The sequence below is a fragment of the Nuphar pumila genome, chromosome 15 (assembly GCF_984573655.1).
Source record: "Nuphar pumila chromosome 15, dmNupPumi1.hap1.1, whole genome shotgun sequence".
NCBI classification, from domain to species: Eukaryota; Viridiplantae; Streptophyta; class Magnoliopsida; order Nymphaeales; family Nymphaeaceae; genus Nuphar; species Nuphar pumila.
The window spans coordinates 63,057,167-63,081,699 of NC_143263.1; the positions used below are offsets into that span (position 1 = coordinate 63,057,167).

At 41.0% G+C, this 24,533-nt stretch overlaps 1 protein-coding gene across 3 annotated transcripts in view; it reads left to right on the forward strand.

The window, feature by feature from the left end:
- Positions 1 to 24,533, forward strand: part of LOC149815452 (pyruvate, phosphate dikinase 2-like) — a 110,491-nt gene that overhangs the window by 77,855 nt on the left and 8,103 nt on the right. For all 3 annotated transcript variants that reach the window (XM_089990109.1, XM_089990108.1, XM_089990110.1), the window contains 3 exons: positions 9,911 to 10,072; positions 10,463 to 10,552; positions 15,889 to 16,027. In XM_089990109.1, coding sequence (XP_089846235.1) covers positions 9,911 to 10,072; positions 10,463 to 10,552; positions 15,889 to 16,027 — 391 coding nt within the window. The remainder of the gene's footprint in view (positions 1 to 9,910; positions 10,073 to 10,462; positions 10,553 to 15,888; positions 16,028 to 24,533) is intronic.

Consider the following 24,533-nt stretch of genomic DNA (forward strand, 5'->3'; position numbering starts at 1 on the left):
CCCCAGCAACTTTTCTGTTTCTCTCCTTAGGCTCTTCAGATAGGGAAAGACCTGTTTGTAGTGCCGCAACATAAAATGTAACACATGACATCGGCATAGATACACTCAATCCACCTCCCTTCATATACGCCCTTGCCAAAGAAATCTTGAATGTAGTGATGTAAAATAACGCTGATGACCACCTGTGACAGCTAAAGCTAACAGAAGCTTGTTTTGCAATGAAATAAATATTGAAGAAAGACAAGCAGAAATGAACGCAACACAGAGAAGATGTAGTTAATAGATCGATCAAACATGGCCCAGAATAAGTAAAAAAAAATCTAATGCAACTGGGAAATGGCATGTGATAGATCATCCAAACAGTCAGAGCAATTGCATAGGAATCAACATTGGTCACATGCGATGCAACATACAGAATAAAACAGGGAGGGTGTGAATTTATGGCTAGAACAGATTGGAAATCAAAACAAGAACAACAAAGGGGAATCTATAGCAACACAGATGATTAAGTTATAATGAACATCAAAATTAAATCCGTGTCTGATGATGTTGATATCAAAACATCAGAGCCAACAGAGACGATAAACCCAAACATTTACACGAGAATTCTACAGAAAATCTGAGACCTAGCAGTAGTTTAAGAGAAAAAGTAAATCCCAGCATGCAAAATTAGACTGGAATTCAAATTGACCGTGTCGGATCATTGAATCCGAGCCCTAAAAAAAATCGCAGCATAAAGAGGCAGATAGAAGAAATAAAACGAGATATAGGAGTGGTTATTCCATTGCTATCGCACGAAAGGTAGGTTGGTTTTACTAAAAAGCAAAAACCAGGGCTACCGTGGTGCTTCAAAAGGGGTTAAACCAAGAGATAAATAAAAAAAAAATCCAAGATAGTGAGAAGAAGAAAAAGAAGAAAAAAAAGAAAAATAATAAAAATAATAAAAATAAAGAGGAATTGAAGAAAATAAGCAGATGAATGATACTTATTAAACGATGCTACTAGGAGGGAAAATTAAGCAGGAAGGATGACTTACCTTGTTGAGGAAGAAATCGGATGGATCTCTTTGTTTGCGGGTCCCCTAATGAGGAAGGAGGATTTTCCCTTTTATCTCCTTCGAAGCTCTTCTTCTGATCAAGAAGAACAGGTATGAAGAAACGGATATTGGAGAGGGAAGGGAGAGATGAGAGGTAGAAGAAGAGGCGATGCGATGGTGAAAGCGGATCTTCTGTGGGGCTCCCTGTAGCCTTGCTGAAGAGAATCGTTGGCTTTCTTCGACCAGTTGGGGGAAAGCCAGGGAAATCTGAAGAAGAAGAAGAGGAACTGAAAGGAGAGAGAAGGATGTTGCTGGGATGAAGAGGCGGGGGTGAAGAGCGATCGTTGAAGGCCAAGAAGGAGAAGGTGCAGGGGTGAAAAAAAGAAATGGTCCCCTTAGGGTTTCCTTGAGTCCCCTTTTAAGAAAGAGCAGGGAAGATTCGGGAAGAGGAGGTTAGAGATGAAGGGTGATGGGTAATGGGTTCGAAGATGGGTGGTTTTGAGGAGGAAGGGTTTAGGGAAGTCGAGAAGGGGAGAGTGCGGCGAAGAGAGAATGGAGAAGGCACCAGCCATCCTCTTTTTTTTTTCGAGGTTTTCCCCAAGAGAAACCCTAAGAAGGGTTCTTTTGTAAAGAATTTTTGGTTTTTCCAAAAAGAGACTCCGCATAAAAAGATTTTTCATAAAACGGTTTTAAATTGATTTTTTTTAGCAAAATTGATTTTAAAAGCGTAAACCCATTTGTTTTTCTCATAACTTTCCTAATTTTTTGGTTTTTGTGTTATTTTTCAATTTTTTTATATTTTTAAAATAAAATCCTAAGGTTTTGTGAGAAAATAAAGGTTAAAACCAATTTTTTGTTGTTTTTGCAAAAAATATTTACAAAAGGAATTTTTCTGAGAATTTTAAAAGCTATTTTGAGGAAATTTCTTTTGAAATGGGTTTTGATCCGGATTTTGAGGAAATATGGATTTAAAGTGCTGGATTTGGATCCGAAGTTGATTTTGAATATATCAATATGGATTTTAATTCAGAGAATATGAAGAAATGACTTCATTTTCTCAGAAAACGGGGTTAGGGGCAAAAGGGTCATTTTTACAAAACTTTGAAAAATTTGGGGTGTTCACATAAGGCTTGCCCTGTCGGTGGAAAGCATGAGCGGCAAGGGTTGAGACTCCTGCTGTACGTAATCTGATGAGTGGCAGAGGTCAAGGCCCCTGCTTACTAGGAAAGAATTGAACGATAGGGGCCCAAGACCTCTGCCTGACAAAATGGCGAACAACAGGGGCCTCTGCCCCTGTCTGACGAAACAACGAACGACAGGGGCCTCGACCTCGGCCCTTGCCTGACAGAACAACGAATGGCAGGGGCCTCAGCCCCTACCTGATAGAACAACGAATGGCAGGGGCCTCAGCCCCTTCTTGAGAGAATAATGAATGGCAGGGGCCTCGGCCCCTACCTGACATAACAACGAATGGCAGGGGCCTCGATCCCTGCCTGCCAAAACAACAAACGGCAGGGGCATCAGCCCCTGCCTAACGAAAGTAACGACTGGCAGGGGCCTCGGCTCGTGCATGACAAACATGGAATGGCAGGGGCCGAGGCCCCTGCCTGACAAAATAGCGGCGAAAAAGGTGGGAAAAGAGCATGGCAGGGACCACTGACCCCCTGCCAGCCCAAAGAAAGGAAGGGGGGGGGGGGGCGACCTCCTGTCGGCCTTGCATCAACAGAGGAAGAAGGATAAGAGAATAAGGGGGAAAGGGCGTACTTGAGAGAGGATCGGCGGCGGCCGACGTCGTCGGGCTATCGCGCGCAGGTTACGAGAGCGGAAGAGCGGCGACTCGAGAGGGAGGGGAGGAGAGAAGAGAGACACGTCCACCCTCCCCTCCTGTGATGCTCTTAAAGAGCTCGGGGGGGTGATCTTTGGGGAAACCCTCAAGGGTTTCCCTTATCCAGTCGAGAGGGTAGAGTGGCACGGGCGGGGTGCGGCACACAGGGGAGAGGGTTTTGTTTTAAAACCCTTACCTTGCGTCGGGTTTTTAAAACCCTAACGAGAACCGAGCCCGGGTCGGGCGATTTTTTTTTTAGCGCGGGTTTTACAATACATATATAATATTATATACATATCTTAGCACCCCCCATCAAACCTACAGTGACTCACCGTAAGTTTGTAATTACAAAAAAATCCCAGTACATAAGATATCAACTTGTTCTTCATAATGCAAATTCTTGAAGGGGCTTCTAGAGCTTCCTTGATATGCTCGAATTGACTTTAGAATTATCAATGACTCCAATTTTTTGAAAACTTGTAAAGAGAGCAAAACAAGTGCAATCTAACAAGAAATAACTATATATTATCGAGAGAGGATGGCCAAGCACACAAACATACAATATTTAAAAGATATTTAATGTCAAATTAACAATTTTCAAATCATCTAAAGTAAGAATTAATTTCGAAAAATTTCAAACACGATAGTCATTTATCACTTTAATCATTCATGAAAATCATGCACATATTCATCTATTATAAAGGCATATTAATGTATAACAATCTTATATTTTCATCATTATTAATACTATAAAGAAATAACTCAATAATAAATCATTTTTACACAACAGAAGATATAAATAAGCATGGATCAATTAGAAGCAATATTTAAACTAACAACTAATGCATATATGAATGAATCATGCAATAATTTAGAACTAATTAAGAAGTTACATATGGACCAATAACAATAAACAATCTTTCAACAACACATGCTTGGAAATAAGCGGGAAAAAGGGATCTCAATGAGGATCCACATAAATACAATAAGAGTGCCCAAGCACCAGTTTTACCAAAAAGTAATACAAAGTGAGATCAATCTCAAGAGCAATCAAATGTACAAAATATCCATTATGGGCATACACATAAGAGATTTCACTAATGAAATGCTTAGAAAAACCTGTAATGAAATATGCGGAATTACAAAAACAAAGTGCAAAAGCATATACAAGTCTAAGCATGAACAACACAAACACGAAGGCACAATACAAGCACAAGGCTGCTATGGGACAATACAAAGAGTCAAGGGCAACAAAAGTAAAAAAGAATATATATTTGTTTATTGAATATATGCTTGAAAAAACATAACCTTATGCAAATTATGCAAAACAATTAATCATGGAATAACTCATGCAACTAAAGCATATACAATGCAAAATGCATGAAAATATTTCAACAACCATTTTTCATAAAAGAGCAAATGAGTTTAAAAAAATTACGAAGAGATTTTAAAAATCTCATACATCATAATGAATGAATTTTGCAAATTCAAATACTAGTTTGACCACCACAAGCAACCACCTCCTAGGCCTCAAAATCTCAAACATCAAGTGTATCAGCGACTGGTACAAGAGCATAATCATCATGCCACTAAAGGGTCAAAGACACACACGAAGGTGTGTATAAATATCTTTTGTCTACATATAATGACACTTAAAAGCAAGTGTATCAACGATTAGAACAAGAGCATAATTCCAACGAAGGGCTAAAATCACACACAAAGGTGTGAATAAACATCCCTTATCTACATATAATGACACTAAAAAATCAAGTGTATCAGTGACTAGATCAAAAATATAATGCCAATAATGGGCTAAAATCACACACGAATATGTGAATAAACATCTATTGTCTACATATAATGACACTTAGATAAGAGGTATAATAAGAGGAAACACAAAAGGTAAAAGAGCTTGTTATGAAAACACACTAATGTTATCAATAAAATTATCAATTTTAACCATCTTTCGAAACACTATGGTTTCAAAAATAGATAGTCATTCACAAATAAACAGAGTTACAATCATCCTTAATAACAATGATCATACAACAAATGAGTGATACAACACACTCAGATTCAGAGATCAAACAACTGTCAGTTAGAGTCAAACCATAAGTTGACAGTATAAACTGACATAAAACGAGGTGCACACAACTCACCCCAACATCTCTGAATAAAAAATAACAAGGCCAAGAGAAATAATGCATCATATAAAATTTTGTGATGGACACAACAAATGCCATAAAAATTTAATAAATACTCACAGAAATCATTTTTCAAATAGGTGAGGTCATAAAAGGAACTGATTTGAAAAGACAAAGTTTCAAATAAAAAATCCAATAAAGAAGATGAAATCTTTGAATGAATGTAGTGTAATCATATGCCCAACAATATGTCACATAACAATTTTTACAATCTTTAATAAGCAAACAAGAATCATGCTTAATATAAGCAATTCTTCAAAAATGAATTCATAAATCCACCAATCAAGGAATAAGTGCAATAAGGCACATCACATACAAAGGATCCAATAACTCTCAAAGAGAAGACAAGAACAATATATATGATCTAAAAAAAAGCCTTTTATATTTAAATCATAAGTCTACTATGAAACAACAATGACATGTAACATTAAGGAAATAACACATATAGAGATTCTTGAAAAAATATTTATAAACCCAAAAGCATACATAATTATCACTAATTATGAATACCCAAAGCAATAGGATAATCTAATACCTTATAGCCACATAGGCTATACAATGGCTATAAATTTTAATATTACATTACTAAATATCACTCATAATGCATCAAATATAAACCTTCTAAGGGGCAAAATACAATCCATAAGGAGAAAACAATTTGATATTATGACATACAAAATGCATTCAAGTATATGTGAACAAAACATCCAATGCAAGAGTCATTTGTAATACGAATGACAGAGAAATGAACACAAGTCATATATAAAATATCCAAGATCATTCTCAAGCATAATCAATCGAGGATATTTTTCAAAGAATTAATTTAGCATAATGAGAGCAATATCTTAAAGTCAATTATTGAAGCCACATAAAAATATGGGACATGAGCATGTCTATACGAGGGCCTACAAGATAATCATGGTATTACCAAAGAATTAAAATATGATGGCTCAAGATATACATTATACAAGAATCTAAATTTCTTAAGGAATACATTATTAACATAAAATTCACATAATATACCTAATAATCATGCTTTGACACATGCTTAAGGGTACCAATGATTATTACAATAAAACAAAATACATACAACAAAAAAATTAATATTTTACAAACAACATGAAAAATATATACGCATAGTATTTAATATTTTAAAGAAAACCACATACTCTTGTAAAATATAATTTTCATGATGACATTTTTCAAAAAATATACATATTCATAATCAAAACATATATTTCATGTAAACATGCTTACACAAAAACATATATCAAAAGTCAATATTTTTGTACAAGTTCTAATTTTAATTACCTTGAAAACACATTCATTTTTAACATATTGATAAATATCTACTATATTTCAAACACAAAAATTTTAAATATATACCATAAATATTTAAATTAGAGAATCCAAAGAAAATACATACTGGAATACAAGATCTTTCTTTCGAAGTACAAACACAAACAAGATACCAAGTCCAAGATACCTTGCTCTTATACCATGTCATGAAATAGTACGGATCCCAATGCACTCTGGAATACGTCCCATGAGCCAAGAGTACAATGTAGTTAAACACTCATTAACAATGAAAATATCCATAGAACACAGGACTTAAAAATAAATAATTTCATTAAGTATGAAATTCAAATAGTACAAAAGAAATAGAAAATTACAAAAGAGCTTCACTACAACATTGAAAACACTCAAAACTATCCATCACTTTCTCACAAATATAAAGGCACCCACCCACCCTTTATATAGAGAATAAGAGGGAAAAGAGAGATATTAAAAGGAGATATAGGGGAACCAATCTAGTCGTTGGACTACAGTCCAACAGCCAGCCAGCCCCAAATCAATCAACAGTTGACTTGGGTATAATATTATATACATATCTTAAAACGGAAGGGAGCATGATGTATATACTTTAAGAACAAGAAACTATTCATTATGGCTGAAAGTATTCAATGCACTTGAAAAAATTATTATTCACTGAATGGCCTTCTCAAAAGATTTCAAGAACTCCATCTAATATACTACCAGGTTCTATTTTATGGGACACAGAAGCAAAAATTGTGATGTCATAAATGAGGAAATTTCTCCATCCATATCAGATCATGCTGCTCTAAGTTGGTAATTTGATCTAACCTGGCTTGACACAGAGCATGCATGTGATTGTGTTGCTGCTGCATTGAACTGAGTTCCTGTGAGCTGAAAAAGTGAACACATGAAGTGCATCTTTTATATTTCAACAAATAAACATGTTAGTATGATAGATATATTGAATTCTAGTTGTACAACACATACTCACATGTAGATGATGACATCATGGTCCTTTCATCATCTGAATTTGGATCCAGGGGGTGTTTGTTAGGGTCATATTGGGGTTGAGAACTTGAGATACTGTCCATTTTATACCCCGAGGGCTCAGTACCGTGGTTACATATTTGTTGAGTAGCCTTTTGGTGAAATTTCAAAGGTTCCTCATTCTAAAATGGAAACACAATGATAACTTTAAAAAAATAAAGTAACACTTTTACTCCAAATTTTGATGTATTATTTCCCTTAGTTGTTGAAGTTGCCAAAATTAGGATTATTTACCAAGGATTATCATGGTATAGAGAATTAGAGATTATTAATCCACTTTCTTTCTGTTATATGTGTTATAAAAGCTTCAATTAGGGTATATATTTATTTTTGTTTCTACTCCAAACAACGACTTTCTTAGGGCCTCATTGCAGGATCATGAAGGCTAGGCTCATTTGAAAAGTAGTATCTTTGATTAGGGCTGGTAAATGAACCGAGCAGCTTGTGACTCTGCTCTGGTCGACTCGCCACAAACTTGTTCGCAATCGGTTCGTATAGCTAGCGAGCCGAGCCATGATTAACATGTTTAGCTTAGACGAGTTGAGCCCAAACAGAGGGTGTTCGGCTCAGCTTGGCTTGGGAGAGCTTGTTTATATATATATATATATATATATATATATATATATATATATATATATATATATATATATAAACATGAAATGTTTTTACATGAGCCAGCTTGTTTTCGGCTAGCCTCATTTTCGGCTAAACATGAACACGAGCTGAGCCACAAGCTCAATCCACTGGTAAACAAGCTGAGCCTGAACATGCCTTGTTCGGTTCGTTCGGCTTTTTTACCATCTTATCTTTGATCACATTCCTTCTTTCTATATTTAGGCAGCTATCAAGATTCTCTGCTTATTGAATTTTAGTTACCCTTCTTGGTCATTGTCAGTTTGGACCAGGGTTACCAGAAGTGCCATAAGGCAAGGGGAAGTGCGCTTCCCCAAAGTACGTTTCTGAAGCGCGAAACGTGGCACTTCCAAAACATGCTGGGAAGCGCCAAAAAACATTGGGAAGTGCACTTCCTCCTCGCTTCCCCTTCTTTTTTCATTTTTTTGTGTTTTCATTTTTATTTTTATTTTTTTTCGCTTCCCCTCACTTCCTAGGTCGCTTCCGAGACGATTTTTGGTTCGCTTCTAAGTCATCCCGCGCTTCTTGCTTCTTAAAATTTTGAAAGTGCCTCGGTTCCCATTTCCGCTTCCCAAATCGCTTCCTACTCCCGCTTTCCCAACTGGCAACTCTGGTTTGAACAACCTTATGATGTGTATGTAATTGAAGCAGTCTTATTGCAGCAACAATTTCAAGTTTATCATTTACGCTTGGTAACCTGTGGGGCAATATATATAAAATCAGGCCTCAGATTCAATATTATGTTATTGTATCCGGTGTCTTGTATTTTACAGAGATTGTCTTTTCTTGTGTTTGGTTGGCTCGATCTATGTAGTAAAAAATGCTAGGCACCAGCCCCCTAAAAGGTCTAATGAGTGCTTAGGCGGGATTAATCGGTCGACTAGAGACCCAAAAATTTCCTTTTTAAGAAATTTGATGTTTTTTGAAATCACAGTGAATCTATTATATATATATATATATATATATATATATATATATATATATATATATATATATATATAGAGAGAGAGAGAGAGAGGAGTAGGTCCGAAACAATCTTATCTCCTAAACCATCATGAATGGCTTCAAAAGGCAAACTTTTGGGCATTTAGTTAATATAAATTATGGATTTACTTTCTATGGCTTACTTAGCAGAAATCGTGTACTAAATTAGAATTTTTTATGTTAAGATATGCTTTTAGAGTGATAAAAATCAACAGCTCATATTGCACTAGAAATTGATGAAATAAAAGAAAATTGTTCTCATTAAATTGATTTGATCTAAAGAATGGTTTTTAGTAAATAAGCAGTGATGAACACATACACAGGTTTCAATTGAGTAAAAAATGCCTGCAACTATGTTTTCTAGAAGTGTTTAGGATATTTAAACTTACATATGTATGCATACATAGACCGATAATTCCTGCAGAGACTAGTCGCTGATCACTAACTAGTCAGGATTAGTCGATCGACTAGGATAGGTGCAAGGTTGCGCCTAGCTCGAATGGGTACCTAGTCCCACTTTTGACTACCAAGGGTTCAATATAATCACCACTTTCACTTTACATAATGATCAACATCAGGTTCTCTCGAACTGCAACATTGAATGGCATTGTGCAAATTTAACTGGTGAATCGGTGATAGATACCTTCTTTCATCACCTTCCACCCTCTTTTCATTTTTTATGATGACTTTCCTATGTTATTTGGACATGTGATTCATTAGTCCTTGTTGACTTATTTATTCTATCATTGTTCCAAAGCTCTTTTGCCTATTTTGCTTCTTGTTCTTCAATTAACTAATAATATTTGCACGCTAATGATTCACTTGTTAAATACATACAAAATTTACTTTTGCTTGCTTTTGCAGACTGCGGTGATTGGGGAGAAAATACTTCATGAAGGTGATTGGTTATCACTTAATGGTTCTACAGGTGAAGTTATTTTGGGGAAGCAGCAACTATCTCCCCCAGCTCTTAGTGGTGATCTAGAATTTTTTATGTCCTGGGTGGATGAATTGAGACAGCTGAAGGTATGCTGCAACAATTTGCAATAGTTTCAAATTCTCACATTTATGACTGATTGTCCAAATGAAATTATTAAGTCAAATGTTGGCAATTCTTTTAGTTGTGTAGGCTGACACTAATATCCTCGGCTTATATATGTCCCTAATGGCAGTTCCAATTGGAGCATTTTTTTTCATTTAGATAAGTTTTGGGAATTTCAATTTTTGTTTTCTATCAAAATGATTTGTTAATTGCTGGGTGGTATTGAAAATGTCTTCATCCTTGCTGAACACTTTTGGTCTCAGGAATGCTTTATTTATATTTTTTGTACTTATTTTGGTGATAATATTTACTAGATGACTGTTCAAAACTTATACTAGTCTACAACTCTTACTAGTGGTGGAAAGATGTAACAGGTAATGGCAAATGCAGACACCCCTGAAGATGCAGTAGCTGCCAGAAATAATGGTGCACAAGGCATTGGACTCTGCAGGACAGAGCACATGGTGAGTGAGACCATGAATTGCAGCACCTATAAGTGTTGAACAAGTTTTTTTCTTGCAAACTATTGGTGGAAGGAATTTATGATCTGTTTGACATTTAATTCAACTTCAAGGAAGGAAAACCGGTGGCTTATTATTAAAATCAACGGAGTAAAAAGAATCTATTAGTGTGTGAGGTGATGTGAGCCCAAACTTCTAGGCTATCCTAGTGGACAAAATAACAGGGTAGAGAGTAGAGTAGAAGACAAGTTGTGACTATATTTCTTGCCCATTGCTTGTTTACTTAGAACTGCCTGCATATTCCTCTCTCCTTTCCATCTTAAGGCAGTGGTTGTAACGACCCCAATCCATACCCTTTAAAAATGCAGAATATTTTTTTTTTCAATGCGGAAACCTTTCCAGAGATCTGGGGTCTTCACAGTTCCACTTTCCATTGGATAGCCCAACCACCACAAACGAAGTTGCAATCATCATCCATAAAAACCAAACCAATTCCTTTATTTATGAGTAAAGAAAATTTCAAAGACAAAGTTTTATTCAACTGAAAATAAAGCGACAACTGGAAAGAAGCAAAAAGAATTTAAGAAAGAGTCCCTCTGTCCTCAGTTGAAGCCGTCAGGCTCAAGTATGACTCTCATCCATCCCCAGATGCATGTCCAACTTCACTGTTCACCATATCCTGTGAAAAACCAACAAAGTAGGGTGTCAGAACCGAAATTCTGAGCACAGCTACTTCTAAAGAAACCAGATGAGACAAAGAACATGGATAAGATTTCATGCAGTGATTTGAGTGAGTGCAGATATAAAATTTGCAATATTCAAATATCCATAACTACCAATAATTGATATACTCACCAGTCAAGAACAGTAAAGCAGTGTCATATATCAAGAACTAAATAATCAAACCTTGCAGATGATTTCACAAAGTAAATCATATGCTACTACCAAATGATGTCATGATATCAAGAATGATTCAAACATGCATTATCTAATGCATAACAGAAAAATGCATGATTATGTGCAATGCATGATTTCTTCTGTTATCTTTCATTTAAATTCCATCTTTTCATATGCATGCCCTATTAAATGCACACAACCTTAAGTTCCTCTTTTTTTTTATTTACTGTTGCCCGCGGATATACCAAACGGGTACAATCCCCGAGGTCAAGTAGGTTCCCAGGGTAGCTTCACACACAATTTGTATTTTATTATTGGGTTCCAACTTAGCCCTCGACCGAATCACCTTCGGAACATTAGACCTCCACATCTAATGTCGGGGACACAAGGAATACCCCACGCCCACAAGTGCCACTTCCTTGGTACCATAAACAACAACTGTGTCAAACACACCACTCCTAGGTAAAGTGACAGACTCTCCCTAAAACCGTGGTCAGGAGAAAGAACCTCAATATCGAGTTCAGGGGACAAATTTTCAGCACACGGAGTTTTTGTATCCTCACAGTCTCCCCAAGACCGGCTATCTAAGATTCTCATACTCCAGATGAGATATCTCAGAATGTATATTACACTATTCTTTATTCATTATATTTTGATTAAAGTTTATTCTTTAAGTTTGCAACACCATATGCAAAAGTAAAGTGAAAAACCCGCATCCTCCCTTGCGGGGACCCATTCGGGACTCCAGCCCGTATAAATCACTAGAACAGTGTAGTAATGTGCCAAACCATCTTATGTGGTTTAAGTGATGCATTTAAAAACATAAATAAAAGAAAACCCAACCCACGACTCTCCAGGCCGGTGATGTCCATTTAGGCCATCAATGCACCACATAATAAAACCAAATTAGTGTTTCATTCGTAACACTAGGCCAATAGTGCCAAAAGCATGTGCACTTATGCAATCATACACCCAAACATATGCATGTCATAATTCATTCATATGCGTTTTCAATATGTGTGTGTTACCTACATCACATACGGGTATTAACCAATCCATGGTTTCTTTAAATGTATGAGTGTACATGTACCATTTCACATATAAATCAAGCATACATGTTCAAGAAGACTTACTAATAATTGAATCATGCTCACACTCATGCGTACCATAATCATAACAGTCAAGTGAAAGCATAAACCTCCACGGCAAGTGTTTCTATACAATCCAATACACAAGCTTTTAAATAACACATGGACTCTAGACAAAAATATAATGTTCAGCTAGAGACATCAAAGCAAGATACATTACATATATAATTTCAGTTTTATGTATCCATCCTCCTAAACAGTGTAACATGAGCACTATTATACACAACCTAAAATTTTTAGGTTATGTTTCAATGATCCCACGCTGCATCTTACAAATTTTGAGCTTAACCACACTCAAGAACCAACTTGAGCTACTTTAGAACAACTCAATTTACTTCAATTCATCAAATTGCACATTCTCAGACCAAAACTCAATTCAACATAAACTTTCAGAACACAGACTGATGAAATTCAATCATGTTCATAGAACACAGCATGCCTAAACCAAAATTTAACATAAACCAGCCCCTGTGGATTTAACACACATACAACATGTCTAAACCAAAATTTAACATACACCAAGATATTCAACTGACCCATTAATGATTACTAACAAGTATAACTAGTTAGTCATGCTTCATTTTATTCATTTAATGTCAATAGATTGCCTAACAGAAAAATACTAATGAACTTATTCCCTAATGATAACAATTGTGCCCAGTTTACCGAATATGAATGGGGAACTGTACAAAAGAGTGGAGGTCGGCTATGTGTACCTAATAATGTTGTCCTCCTATTTGGCACATCACAATATGACATTGCAAGACAAAATTTGAAATAGATTTATGAGGCTTGATAACCCCAAATGAAAACAGCAAGAGCAAAACAAATCATTCTTCACATGAAACAGGTTACAAATTAGTTTAGTAATAATCAAGCACAGGTAAAAAGAATAAAGGAAGCAAGAGTGTGAAAGGACAATATGATTTCCAGCTTGACTCAAGTGAAAACTCCATTCTGACAGGTCACGGTCTCACTATCAGTCCAGTGAAATTTCAGTACAAGAATACAAGGCAAAATACGCAGGCCAATATACACAGTTTTAAGTCTTAAACCGAACACACGTTGAGCTGTGTAATGGCATTCCAACATGGGTTCACATAGACCCATTACTTGCTGAAACCACAATCAACTTGAACCCCCACGACTATGGATCTTATACCCTGGCGTAAATCCCTTCCCAGAATATGGATCCTAACCAAGAACCTGAATCCGACCCACTTTTGAAAGTTACTGACATACCCGCGTCAATGGGGTTTGATCTGGTGCTTTTGTCTCAGCACCCTCTCAACCACCCTGCTGGCCATGTGGTCGACCACCCCAGTGAAAATCCCCAAATCATCTTAATGTCTAAACTAACGTGTAAATGAAGCGATTTCTTTTATTCAACTAAACAGTATCAAATGGCTTTTAACACAAGAATACTTCAACATTATCACAAGAACTATCTTCTTAGGACTGAATGACTAACGACCCTTTGAACAAAAGTGTAACAGCCTCATCATAACAATAACAAAATCGATAATGCCATAGCTTCTCTTGAGCCGCCCCTTTTTCCAGAAATCCAACAAAAACAAAAGAAAACACCCCTCATTAGGACAGGTCCCAAACCCCCAAATCACAGATTTGGGGTTTTAGGTTTAGGGTTGATGTAAACCCCAAATCCTACCCTCAAACCCCCACATGGAATCAAACCCATGTTCGATCCCTCACCTCGGTTCCAAGAAGACCCATACCTTATTTCGCTGGTTTTCTGGCGATCGGAGGCTGGGGACGAGAAGGCACCGACGCTCCTCGCTGCAGTCGTGGTTGTTGGTGGCCGAAGTTCGCCGGCAACCTCCCTGCCTCCGGCGCACGCACACAGACAGAGAGAGAGACGGGGAGAGATGGGGGAGGAGAGAGAGCCCGAGTGAAGAGGGAAAACCCCTCTCTCCACTCCTTTTATCGGCCCCCTCCATGCCGAGATGGGGGGGGGGGGGGGTTGGTTACGCCTTGCGTAACCCCCCCTCCTGCCCCCCTTTCTTTTTCTGTTACACTCTATCGGGCAACCCTTATCGGGTTGCCCTTTCTTTCTTTAAAGAGCCTGTTACACAGGGTGGGGCTCTGGTCCGGACCCGAGACCCGTAACCCGACTCCAAACCATATGGATCCACAAGTTGGATCCGAATGGATCCAACTGTGGATCCTCGGATAAGTTTTAAAAATTAAAATTTTATTTATTTATGATTATACATATATATATAGAGATATATTAAAATATATATATATATGTATATGGATCCGGTATATGGATCCCATACCCATCTACGCACCCCTATTAAATAATTATTCTCCGAATTATTTAATTAATTAAAAATTATTGTACTTATACATACATATCAAATTTACGAGGTAAATTTATTCGGAAAACCCCTTTATGGGTCCTGGATCTGCAATTTGGATCTAGGCCCAATTTGCATATTTTAAAATATTTTGTAACAAATTTTTTTGGGTTTTACAGTGGTTGATAGTGATATGATTCCATCTGCATGCATTTGTAGCACTTAATATCCTTATAAGGTTGTTAACAGGTTGGGTATCTGACCCATCATGGTGCACAGAAGCTGCCCAAATAAGAAGTGAGGTTTGAATTCTGTCAGGTTGAGAAATGGTAGCCCAAACCTACCCTTATAATCTAAAGAGAATTTAAACCATATATATTTATACTTAAAACATATACAGTTCTCAGGTCATCCTGGTTGGCTTGGATATCTGGCAAAAATCATATATCAGAATCAACCTACATTTTACTTGGGTCAGGTTGGGGCCGATCTGAATCCTATCCAGGTTGACACTTTATGTTCCCATATGGCCATACCTGGTATTCTCATTTTGATCAGGGAAGGTGTCCTACACAAACCCAAACATTAGCAGCCCTAGCTATACGTGGACATATTGTTGCTTATCTCAAAAAAGAAAAGATCTAAATTTTTCAAGCACTGCTGGAGACCATTACAGGCTCTCATTCAATAGAAATATGCTGTACACACACCTGTTATAGTCCAATTCAGCAACTTGTTTGAGATGAGTAGTCCACGCAATTTCCTTATCCAACACCAGTTCTTGGAAAGAAGAGGCAAATGCCTAACCCTCTTATTGAGAAGACTGAAAGTTGGAGTATACTGAATTCTGGATCAATACACATGTATGTATATATATGTTTATAAATATGTTTGTCTATCTACCTATCTATTGTCTATGTATGAGATCTAGCAAAGTTTTTGTTTCTGATACATATAAAGGTGATTTTTGCAGTTCTTTGCATCGGATGAAAGGATTAAGGCTGTGAGGCAGATGATTATGGCAGTGACTCCTGAGAAGAGAAAGGAAGCTCTTGACCTGCTTTTGCCTTACCAACGGTCTGATTTTGAAGGCATTTTTCGTGCAATGGATGGTATGTTCTGTTACCCACCCTGTTTATTTACTTCTTCGGTTAAAAAACATTTAAATATTTCAACCAAAAGAAATGAATTATGTCATTTTTCTCTTGTATTTATGGTTTTCGTTATCACTATTTGCCATAACATGAAAAAAAATATCCACTAAGTGTTACTCTTCTTTCTTTTGTTCTCTATAATCAAATATGTCTTGGCAGATACTACCATTCTTTTGGCAGGAATTCTCTTAGCCTAGTCCATCACACTAATGGCTTATGTCCTATGTAACACGGACTCTTCTTGTAACGCCCCAAAATTTCAAACTTTCGAACCTTTCAGAAAACAGGCAAGAGACTAAAAGAAATCTCTTTATTACAAAGTTGGTTTATGAAATCAGCGGAAGACCATCCTTTTGTTAATTTTAGAAAGGCAAGCTGACCACTTTGGGTGCGTTAGCTGAAGAACCAAAACAAACAAACCATGCTACTTGAAAAAGACACTTCCATTAAAAGAAGGTTCCAAAAGTACAAAATTCGGATGTCCCAAGGAAAATCCGTTACAAGACCCAAAAACATCAGGACGCGAGCTAAGAGCAGGAAGAAGAAAGTCTTGAAGCCATCTTGCCATCGCGCCATCGCCCGTGGAGTACCTATTCATCACCTGTACCCATAGAATGTGTTAGTTTCGCGAAAAACTAGTAGGTACACAAGAGAGACTACAAGGAAACTGAATTATGTATATTTAATTCAGTAGGTTACGCAATTTAAAGCAGATATGCAGTTAAACAGGTAAGCAATGCAAGCAGGTAAATAGTGCAAATGCGTAAGCAGTGCAAGCGAATCAATAGTGCAAACGAATGCAAGCGAGTCAGTGGTGCAAGCGAGTGCAAGGGAGTCAGTAGTGCAAGCGAGTGCAAGGGAGTCAGTAGTGCAACCGAGTGCAAGTGAGTCTCACTACTCAACAACCAGTGTGAACAGACTTTATGTTTCGATATTACTGGCTTGCGGGTACGCGCAGGAAAAACGTAGAAACAACTGAGACTAGTTCGGGCGTCTATTATTCTATGTATTTTGAATAACCCGAATAGCTAGTTGAGTCCGCTCCAAAGGGACGGCTTTAGCCGAGAGAGCATTCCCCAAAGGAGGCAGTGCTACGGATGCATCCAACTTCTGCAGAAGTGTTGAGCTAACTATTGTAGCCCCTTTCCCCTAACTCCAATGACTGGGGAGGCCGGATCATTGCCCGTAGGGTGGTTGTTAACAACCTGTCCATTGGAGTTTGTACCGCTCTGTCCTCTCCCTTGACAGACCACTAGAAACGAATAGGTACGTTAGGGGTTGCTTAACTAACGACCCATTCTATGTTGTGGTCTTTAAACCACTCGAGCATCTTGCCTGTGAAGGCGAATGTGAGGTCATTTATGTGATTACAGCATTGTGCATTTCACACTTTTCGAGGTCGCACGACCGTCTCATTCGATCATCGCAGTACTAGATGTGTCGTGCACGACTACAAGTACTCTAGGATGAAGGGGTATAGCTCCTCAATAGAAGCCTCAACAAGAGTGTTTCACAAAGATGTAAAGTTTATCAACTTTACTATATCGTTTGAAACAGCAGTACCTTGTGCCAACATTATGCCTGCGATTTTCTAGAACCTCATCCGCTATCGGGGTATCTACATGCCTCGCATGACTCGACACCGACCTCGATAGATGGGATACAGGTTTCTCAACAGAACCTCCAACTCGTCTGCAGGACTGCATACTCAAGGTGTCAGGATCCTTGCAAGGTATCCCCCTCCTTAGACGAGGATGTAACGCTAGCTCCTATCTTAACTCTCGCCGCAAGAGAGAGAGGTGAATGCCTGAGGATGCCTTTAAGGCATATGCAAAGAGCAAAAACCTGTACGGCATCTGCAATAGCAAAGCAGTAATAATACATACAAAAACAAGAGCCTAGGCGCAAAGCGCGACGGCAAGGTAAAGGCGGTAAGCAGAAGTGCAACGCTGAACCTCGCCACGATGCGTGACGGCACATAAAAACCATAAGCAGGAATGCAACACGAGATCTCGACGCGATACACGATGGCAAGTATAGACTGACATAAGGTAAAGGGCAAGGATCGCGAAACCGCGTCCTTGAGTTAAGTGCATACTCGTATAAATATATATATACTTGTATATATATATATATTCATTTAATGATCGTTTTTAGTTTAATTGAACTTAATTCAATTATCCAAGTCTTCCGTACAATCTTCCCCTACCTTGGAGGGTTACGAGCTTGCTGGCGTCTGCGGATGTACACGACTGACGGCTCGGGTCGCGGAGCGCGAGTGGGATCCGTTGTAGCTGCAAATATGCGACAATCTTAGCACGCTAACAACAAACCAGAGGGTCGGAGTCATTGCCACTGACCTAACGCGAAGGAAGCAGAAGCAGGGGCAGCGGGCCCCTGTTGACATGCTTTCGTCAAAGTACGAGGAAACAGGGGGTTGTACCCCTGCCCTCAAAGAGCGAGGATAGGTAGGGCTGCGCCCCTGCTTGACGAAAAAAAAAGAGAGGCAAGGGGCTTCACCCCTGCCTGACGAACATGCACAGAGGTAGGGGCTTGGCCCCTGCCTAATGAAATGCGAACAGGCAGGGGGCGAAGCCCCTGCCTGATGCCAAAGAAGAACAAGGCGAGGGGGCTTGCCCCTTCTCGTCGAAAACTAACGGAGGCAGGGGCGATGCCCCCGCCTAAAGAGTGAAGAGGCACAGGGAGGCGGCTCGGCCCCTCCCCTGCCCTGCCATAATAAGAAGCAGGGTGGGGGCCAACCCCCTCCCCTGTCGTAATAAGTAGCAGGGAGGGGGCCGACCCCCTCCCTTGTCGTAATAAGTAGCAGGGAGGGGACTCAGCCCCTCCCCTACTTACAAGGGTGCAGGGAGGAGCTGGGTCCCGCCCCTGCAACGTGAGGGTATCGGGAGGGCTCAGCCCCTCCCTTACCCACCACAGCACAGGGAGGGCTCCGCCCCTCCCTCGCTAAAAAGAATCGCAGGAAGGGGGGCTTTGCCCCTCCCCTGTGATTCAATGGGGCAGAGAGGCGGCCTGCACGAAGAAACGAGGGGGGAAAGAGAGAGAGACAGACGAGCGAGGGAGAAGAAGGGGAGGAAGAGCGTACCTGGTGGTCGGCGGCGGAGAGAGTCGCCGGCGGTGATCGGCTGACGCTGGTCTTCGGCGAATCGAGGGTGACGAGAGGCGGTGGGTGTCGGGGAGAGAGATGAGAGAGTCGAGGTGGAAGGGCGGTGAGGAGGGTTTCGTAACCCTCCTCCCGCCTGCCTCGTTGTCTTAAAAGACAGTGAGAGGCGGTGGTCCGGGTCGGGTCCGGATCCGGCCCGAATCAAAACGTTTTTTTTTGTTACATCCTACCCTCCTTAAAATAATTTCGTCCGCGAAATTTCTATTTCATGCATTGGTCAAAATACAAGTCAGGGTATTTTTCCCTGATATCCGACTCAGGCTCTCATGTACATTCATTTATTCGATGGTGTTGCCAACGTACTTTTACAAGAGAAATCGTCTTCGATCTGAGCACTTGGTCTCGACGATCAACTATTGCCACTGGTCTTTCCTCGAACGTCAAGTCTTTTTGGATATCCACGTCATCATAATGAATGATGTGTGATGGGTCGTGAACGTATCTTCTCAACATAGATACGTGGAAGACGTCGTGGATCTGAGCGTACTGAGGAGGCAGCGCAACACGATAAGCCGCCTCACCGATCCGATCCAGGATCTCAAAAGGTCCGATGAACCGGGGACTCAGCTTTCCTTTCTTCCCAAAACGGAAAACGCTCTTTGTAGGAGATACCTTAACAAAAACCATATCTCCTGTTGAGAACACGAGCTCTCTACGTCGACGATCGACGTAACACTTCTGCCGACTCTGCGCGGTACGCAGACGTTCCCTGATCATCTGCACTTGCTGAGTATAGTGCTTTAGCACTATAGGTGAATCTAGCATCCGTTCACCAACCTCATCCCAGTAAACAGGTGATCGACAAGGCTTCCCGTACAAAGCTTCGTACGGGGCCATACCGATACTCGCATGATAACTATTATTGTACGCGAATTCTGCCAACCCGGTATGAGAATCGCATTTTTCTTTCCAGTCTAACATGCACGCTCGCAGCATGTCCTCCAAAGTCTGAATCATGCGTTCAGATTGTCCGTCGGTCTGAGGGTGGAAAGCGGTGCTGAATTTCAGTTTCGTGCCCAAGGCCAACTGCAGTTGTCCCCAAAACCTGGAGGTGAACCTCGGGTCACGATCGGAGATGATTGACACATGAACACCGTGCAATCTCACAATCTCCCTAACATAAAGGTCTGCCAAGCTGTCCAGTGACTGACTGAGCCGAATAGGGAGGAAATGCGCCGATTTAGTGAGTCGATCCACGATCACCCAAATCGCATCGTGTTTTCTCCGCGTCCTCGGCAAACCGACGATGAAGTCCATCGTGATGTCCTCCCACTTCCATTATGGAATTTCCATTTGCTGCATCACTCCGTCTGGTCGCTGGTGCTCGATCTTCACCTGTTGGCAAGTCAAGCACTTCGAAACGTACTCGGCTACATCCCGCTTCATTCCACTCCACCAATATCTGCGCTGCAAATCTTTGAACATCTTTGTGCCGCCCGGGTGAATCGTGTACTTGGACTTGTGGGCTTCAGCGAGAATCTCATCTCTCAAAATAGGGTCTTCTGGCACCCAGAGACGATCCTTACGCCATACACCTCCTTCCTCACTCAGACGGAAGGGGGTATCAGCCCGCTGCGCTAGAGCCTTCAGCTTTTCGTACCGCTCATCGATCTTTTGACTAACAAAGATCCTTGATAATAGCTCAGGTTGAGCTACCATGCTGGAAAGACTGATCGAAATTGGAGTGACTGCAAACGGTTCCCACGATATCAGATCCTCGATCAGCTTCCACCCCGCAAATAACAAATTAACGGAAACGCTGGGAGACTTGCGGCTCAGAGCGTCGGCCACAACGTTTGTTTTTCCCGGGTGGTAGGACAAGGTAAAGTTGTAATCCTTGAGGAATTCCAACCAACATCGCTGCCTCATATTCAGCTCCTTCTGCGAGAACAAATATTTTAGGCTCTTATGATCTGTAAAAGCCTCGAACCGCTCCCCATACAAATGGTGCCACCATATCTTCAATGCGAAGACCACCGCTGCTAACTCTAAATCATGAGTCGGATAATTCTTCTCATGTATTTTAAGTTGGCGTGATGCATAGGCGATCACTCTATCGTTCTGCATTAAGACGTAACCCAAGCCTGTCCCGGAAGCGTCAGTGTAAATCACGAAGCCGCCTTGACCCGAAGGTAATGCCAAAATAGGGGCAATCGTAAGACGTTCCTTCAACATCTGAAAACTGCTCTCGCACATGTCGTCCCACACGAACTTAGCTTCTTTCTTCAGGAGTTGCGTCAAGGGTAGAGAGATCTTAGAAAAGTCCTGGATAAATCTTCAATAATACCCAGCTAATCCAAGAAAACTCTGAATGTCACGAACATTCCTCGGTTGCTGCCAACTGAGTACAGCCTCGACTTTCGCTGGATCCACGGACACACCTTCCTTGGAGATGACATGTCCCAAAAACATGATCTCCTCGAGCCAAAACTCGCACTTAGAGTACTTAGCGAACAAACGCTCCTTTCACAAAGTTTCGAGAATAACTCTCAAGTGCTCACGATGTTGCTCCCAGCTATCGGAATACACCAAGATGTCGTCGATGAACATGATCACGAAGGTGTCCAAGAAGGGTTTGAACACCCTATTCATGAGATCCATGAACGCTGCAGGAGCGTTAGTGAGTCTGAAGGGCATGACCGTAAATTCGTAATGCCCATACCTGGTCCGGAAGGCCGTCTTAGGGATATCATCTCCCTTAATTCTGAGTTGATGATACCCAGATCTAAGGTCAATCTTTGAGAAGATCTTGGCCCTCTGCAACTGATCGAACAGATCCTCGATGCGTGGCAACGGGTACTTATTCTTTATTGTCGCCTGGTTGAGCATCCGATAGTCGATGCACAATCGCAATGATCTATCATTCTTCTTCACGAACAAGACAGGAGCTCCCCAAGGCGAAACGCTGGGGCGGATGAATCCCTGATCTATCAACTCCTGCAACTGCTTCTTGAGCTCTTCGAGCTCGGTTGGTGCCATCCGATATGGAGCCTTAGAAATTGGCGCAGTACCCGGCAACAACTCGATGCTGAACTGCACCTCACGAGGTGGAGGAAGGCCTGGCAGTTCCTCCGGGAAGACGTCTGGAAAATCTCGAACAACCTCCAAGTCTCCCATCGAGACTCACGTCGGCTCGGACTAGACGACACTAACCAAAAAGGCAGTGCATCCCTTCCTGAGGTAGCTCTGCACCTTCAACGACGAAATCAACTTGCTCGCCCGAACAGGTTTCACGATCTTGAATTCCACCTTGGGCATTCTTGGGGGAGACAAAACAATCCTGCTATCTCGGCAAAAAATCTTGGCATGATACTTGTGCAGCCAATCCATGCCTAGGATGGCGTCAAATTCCGTCATCACTAGCAGGATAGCACAAGTCGGTAAATGTCAATATGCCAGGACTACGTCCAACTCTGGTACGTAGGTCGCACAAACAATATTTTTCCCAATCGGGTTATACACTTCAAGGGTATTATGCAAGAGTTTTACAGGTACGCAAAAAAACTCGGCAAAATTTACCGAAATAAAAGAGTGTGTGGCACCACAATCAAAAAGCACAAAAGCAGCCTGATTAGCGACAAAAAGGGTACCTTGCACAAGGTCGCCCTTGGTCAACTGCTCGGCCTTGGCTGAGTAGAGGCGCCCCGGCGCCCTCCTCTGACCGCTCGACTGCGGTTGTGGCGACTGATACTGCTGTTGCTGTTGTGGTGGCCGAGGGAGCAGAGGTGCTCCGCTGGTCTGCCTGGCATCGTCAGCCGCCTTTTTGCGACAGTCGGCGGGCGTAGTGGCCCATCTTGCCACAATACAGGCATCCGCCTGTGTCGAGCGGGCACACCTGCCCAATGTGGGATCGACCGCACCTGGGGCACACATTGCCTGTCTGCTGCCTGGCTGGAGGGTTGCCCTGAGGCCACTGACGCTTCGAAGGAGGATATCGTTTCCTTCCTCCTTCGCTCTTCACAGGAAGGAACGATCATTTACCTGGGTCACCGGAAGGTGTCTTCGGCTCACCACCCGTAGCGGGTGGCCTCCTGCCCTGAGTACTCTTAGTGCGCTCCCAGACCTCACTTAGGAGGGTGGCAGCAGCAACTACAACAGAGAAGGGCGAGGGCATGCTAGTTAGGACCCGATGCATGAGCCCCTCCTTCAGCCCCAGAACAAACTTTTCTGCTCGCTCGCGATCATCTGCGAAAAGGTTGGGACAATAGGGTTCTAAGCGCTGGAATTTGGCGATATAATCCGTCAAACTCGAATTGCCCTGGCTGAGCTCCAAGAACTCCACCTTCTTCTTCTCCCTCGCATGAGCTCCAAGGACAATAGTAGTTCTCCAAGAAAGCCTTTCTAAAAGCTTCCCAAGGAATGGGCGAAATTCCCGAAAACTGCACACTCCGGGCCATGTCCCACCAACTGCGGGCATTCTTCTTCAGCCTAAAGGTCCTGAATAACGTCTTCTTGTCATCGGGCACTGACAAGACCTCGAACACTCGTTCCACCTCCTTCACCCAGTTATCGGCCATGTTTGGGTCGGGCTTGCCGTCGAAGGTCGGGGGGTCAAGCTTCAGGAATTTCTCATACGTCACTGCGGTATGCGGCTTCGGCTCAAGAACGGACGCTGGTTCCCTTGGAGAACGAATCTGGTCTCGCATAGCCGCTGCTAGGGAACTTATGGAATCCAACACGAATCCCCGCTGATCTGACCAATCGTCAGCAGACCCATCATTTGAGTTCCTTGCCATCCTTGGAGTAAACAAGGAATACCAATAATTAGAATTTTCAGGAAGCTCGAAATAGGCCAGAAACATAAGTACTATTCATGTTTAACATGAGTAGTTTAGGAAAACCCAGCAATGCTGGTACATAAGCAAAACGCGTCAAGCCTCTTAGCTTAACAATGCAAAATACACCTACTAAGCAAAAAGAAAGGTATACTCACAGCGCGATGCGGATGCTCAATGGTCAAGAATCCTTGCTTCCCTTAGCTCTGATACCAAGTTGTAACTTCCTAAAATTTCAAACTTTCGAACCTTTCAGAAAACAGGCAAGAGACTAAAAGAAATCTCTTTATTACAGAGTTGGTTTATGAAATCAGCGGAAGACCATCCTTTTGTTAATTTTAGAAAGGCAAGCTGACCACTTTGGGTGCGTTAGCTGAAGAACCAAAACAAACAAACCATGCTACTTGAAAAAGGCACTTCCATTAAAAGAAGGTTCCAAAAGTACAAAATTCGGATGTCCCAAGGAAAATCCGTTACAAGACCCAAAAACAGCAGGACGCGAGCTAAG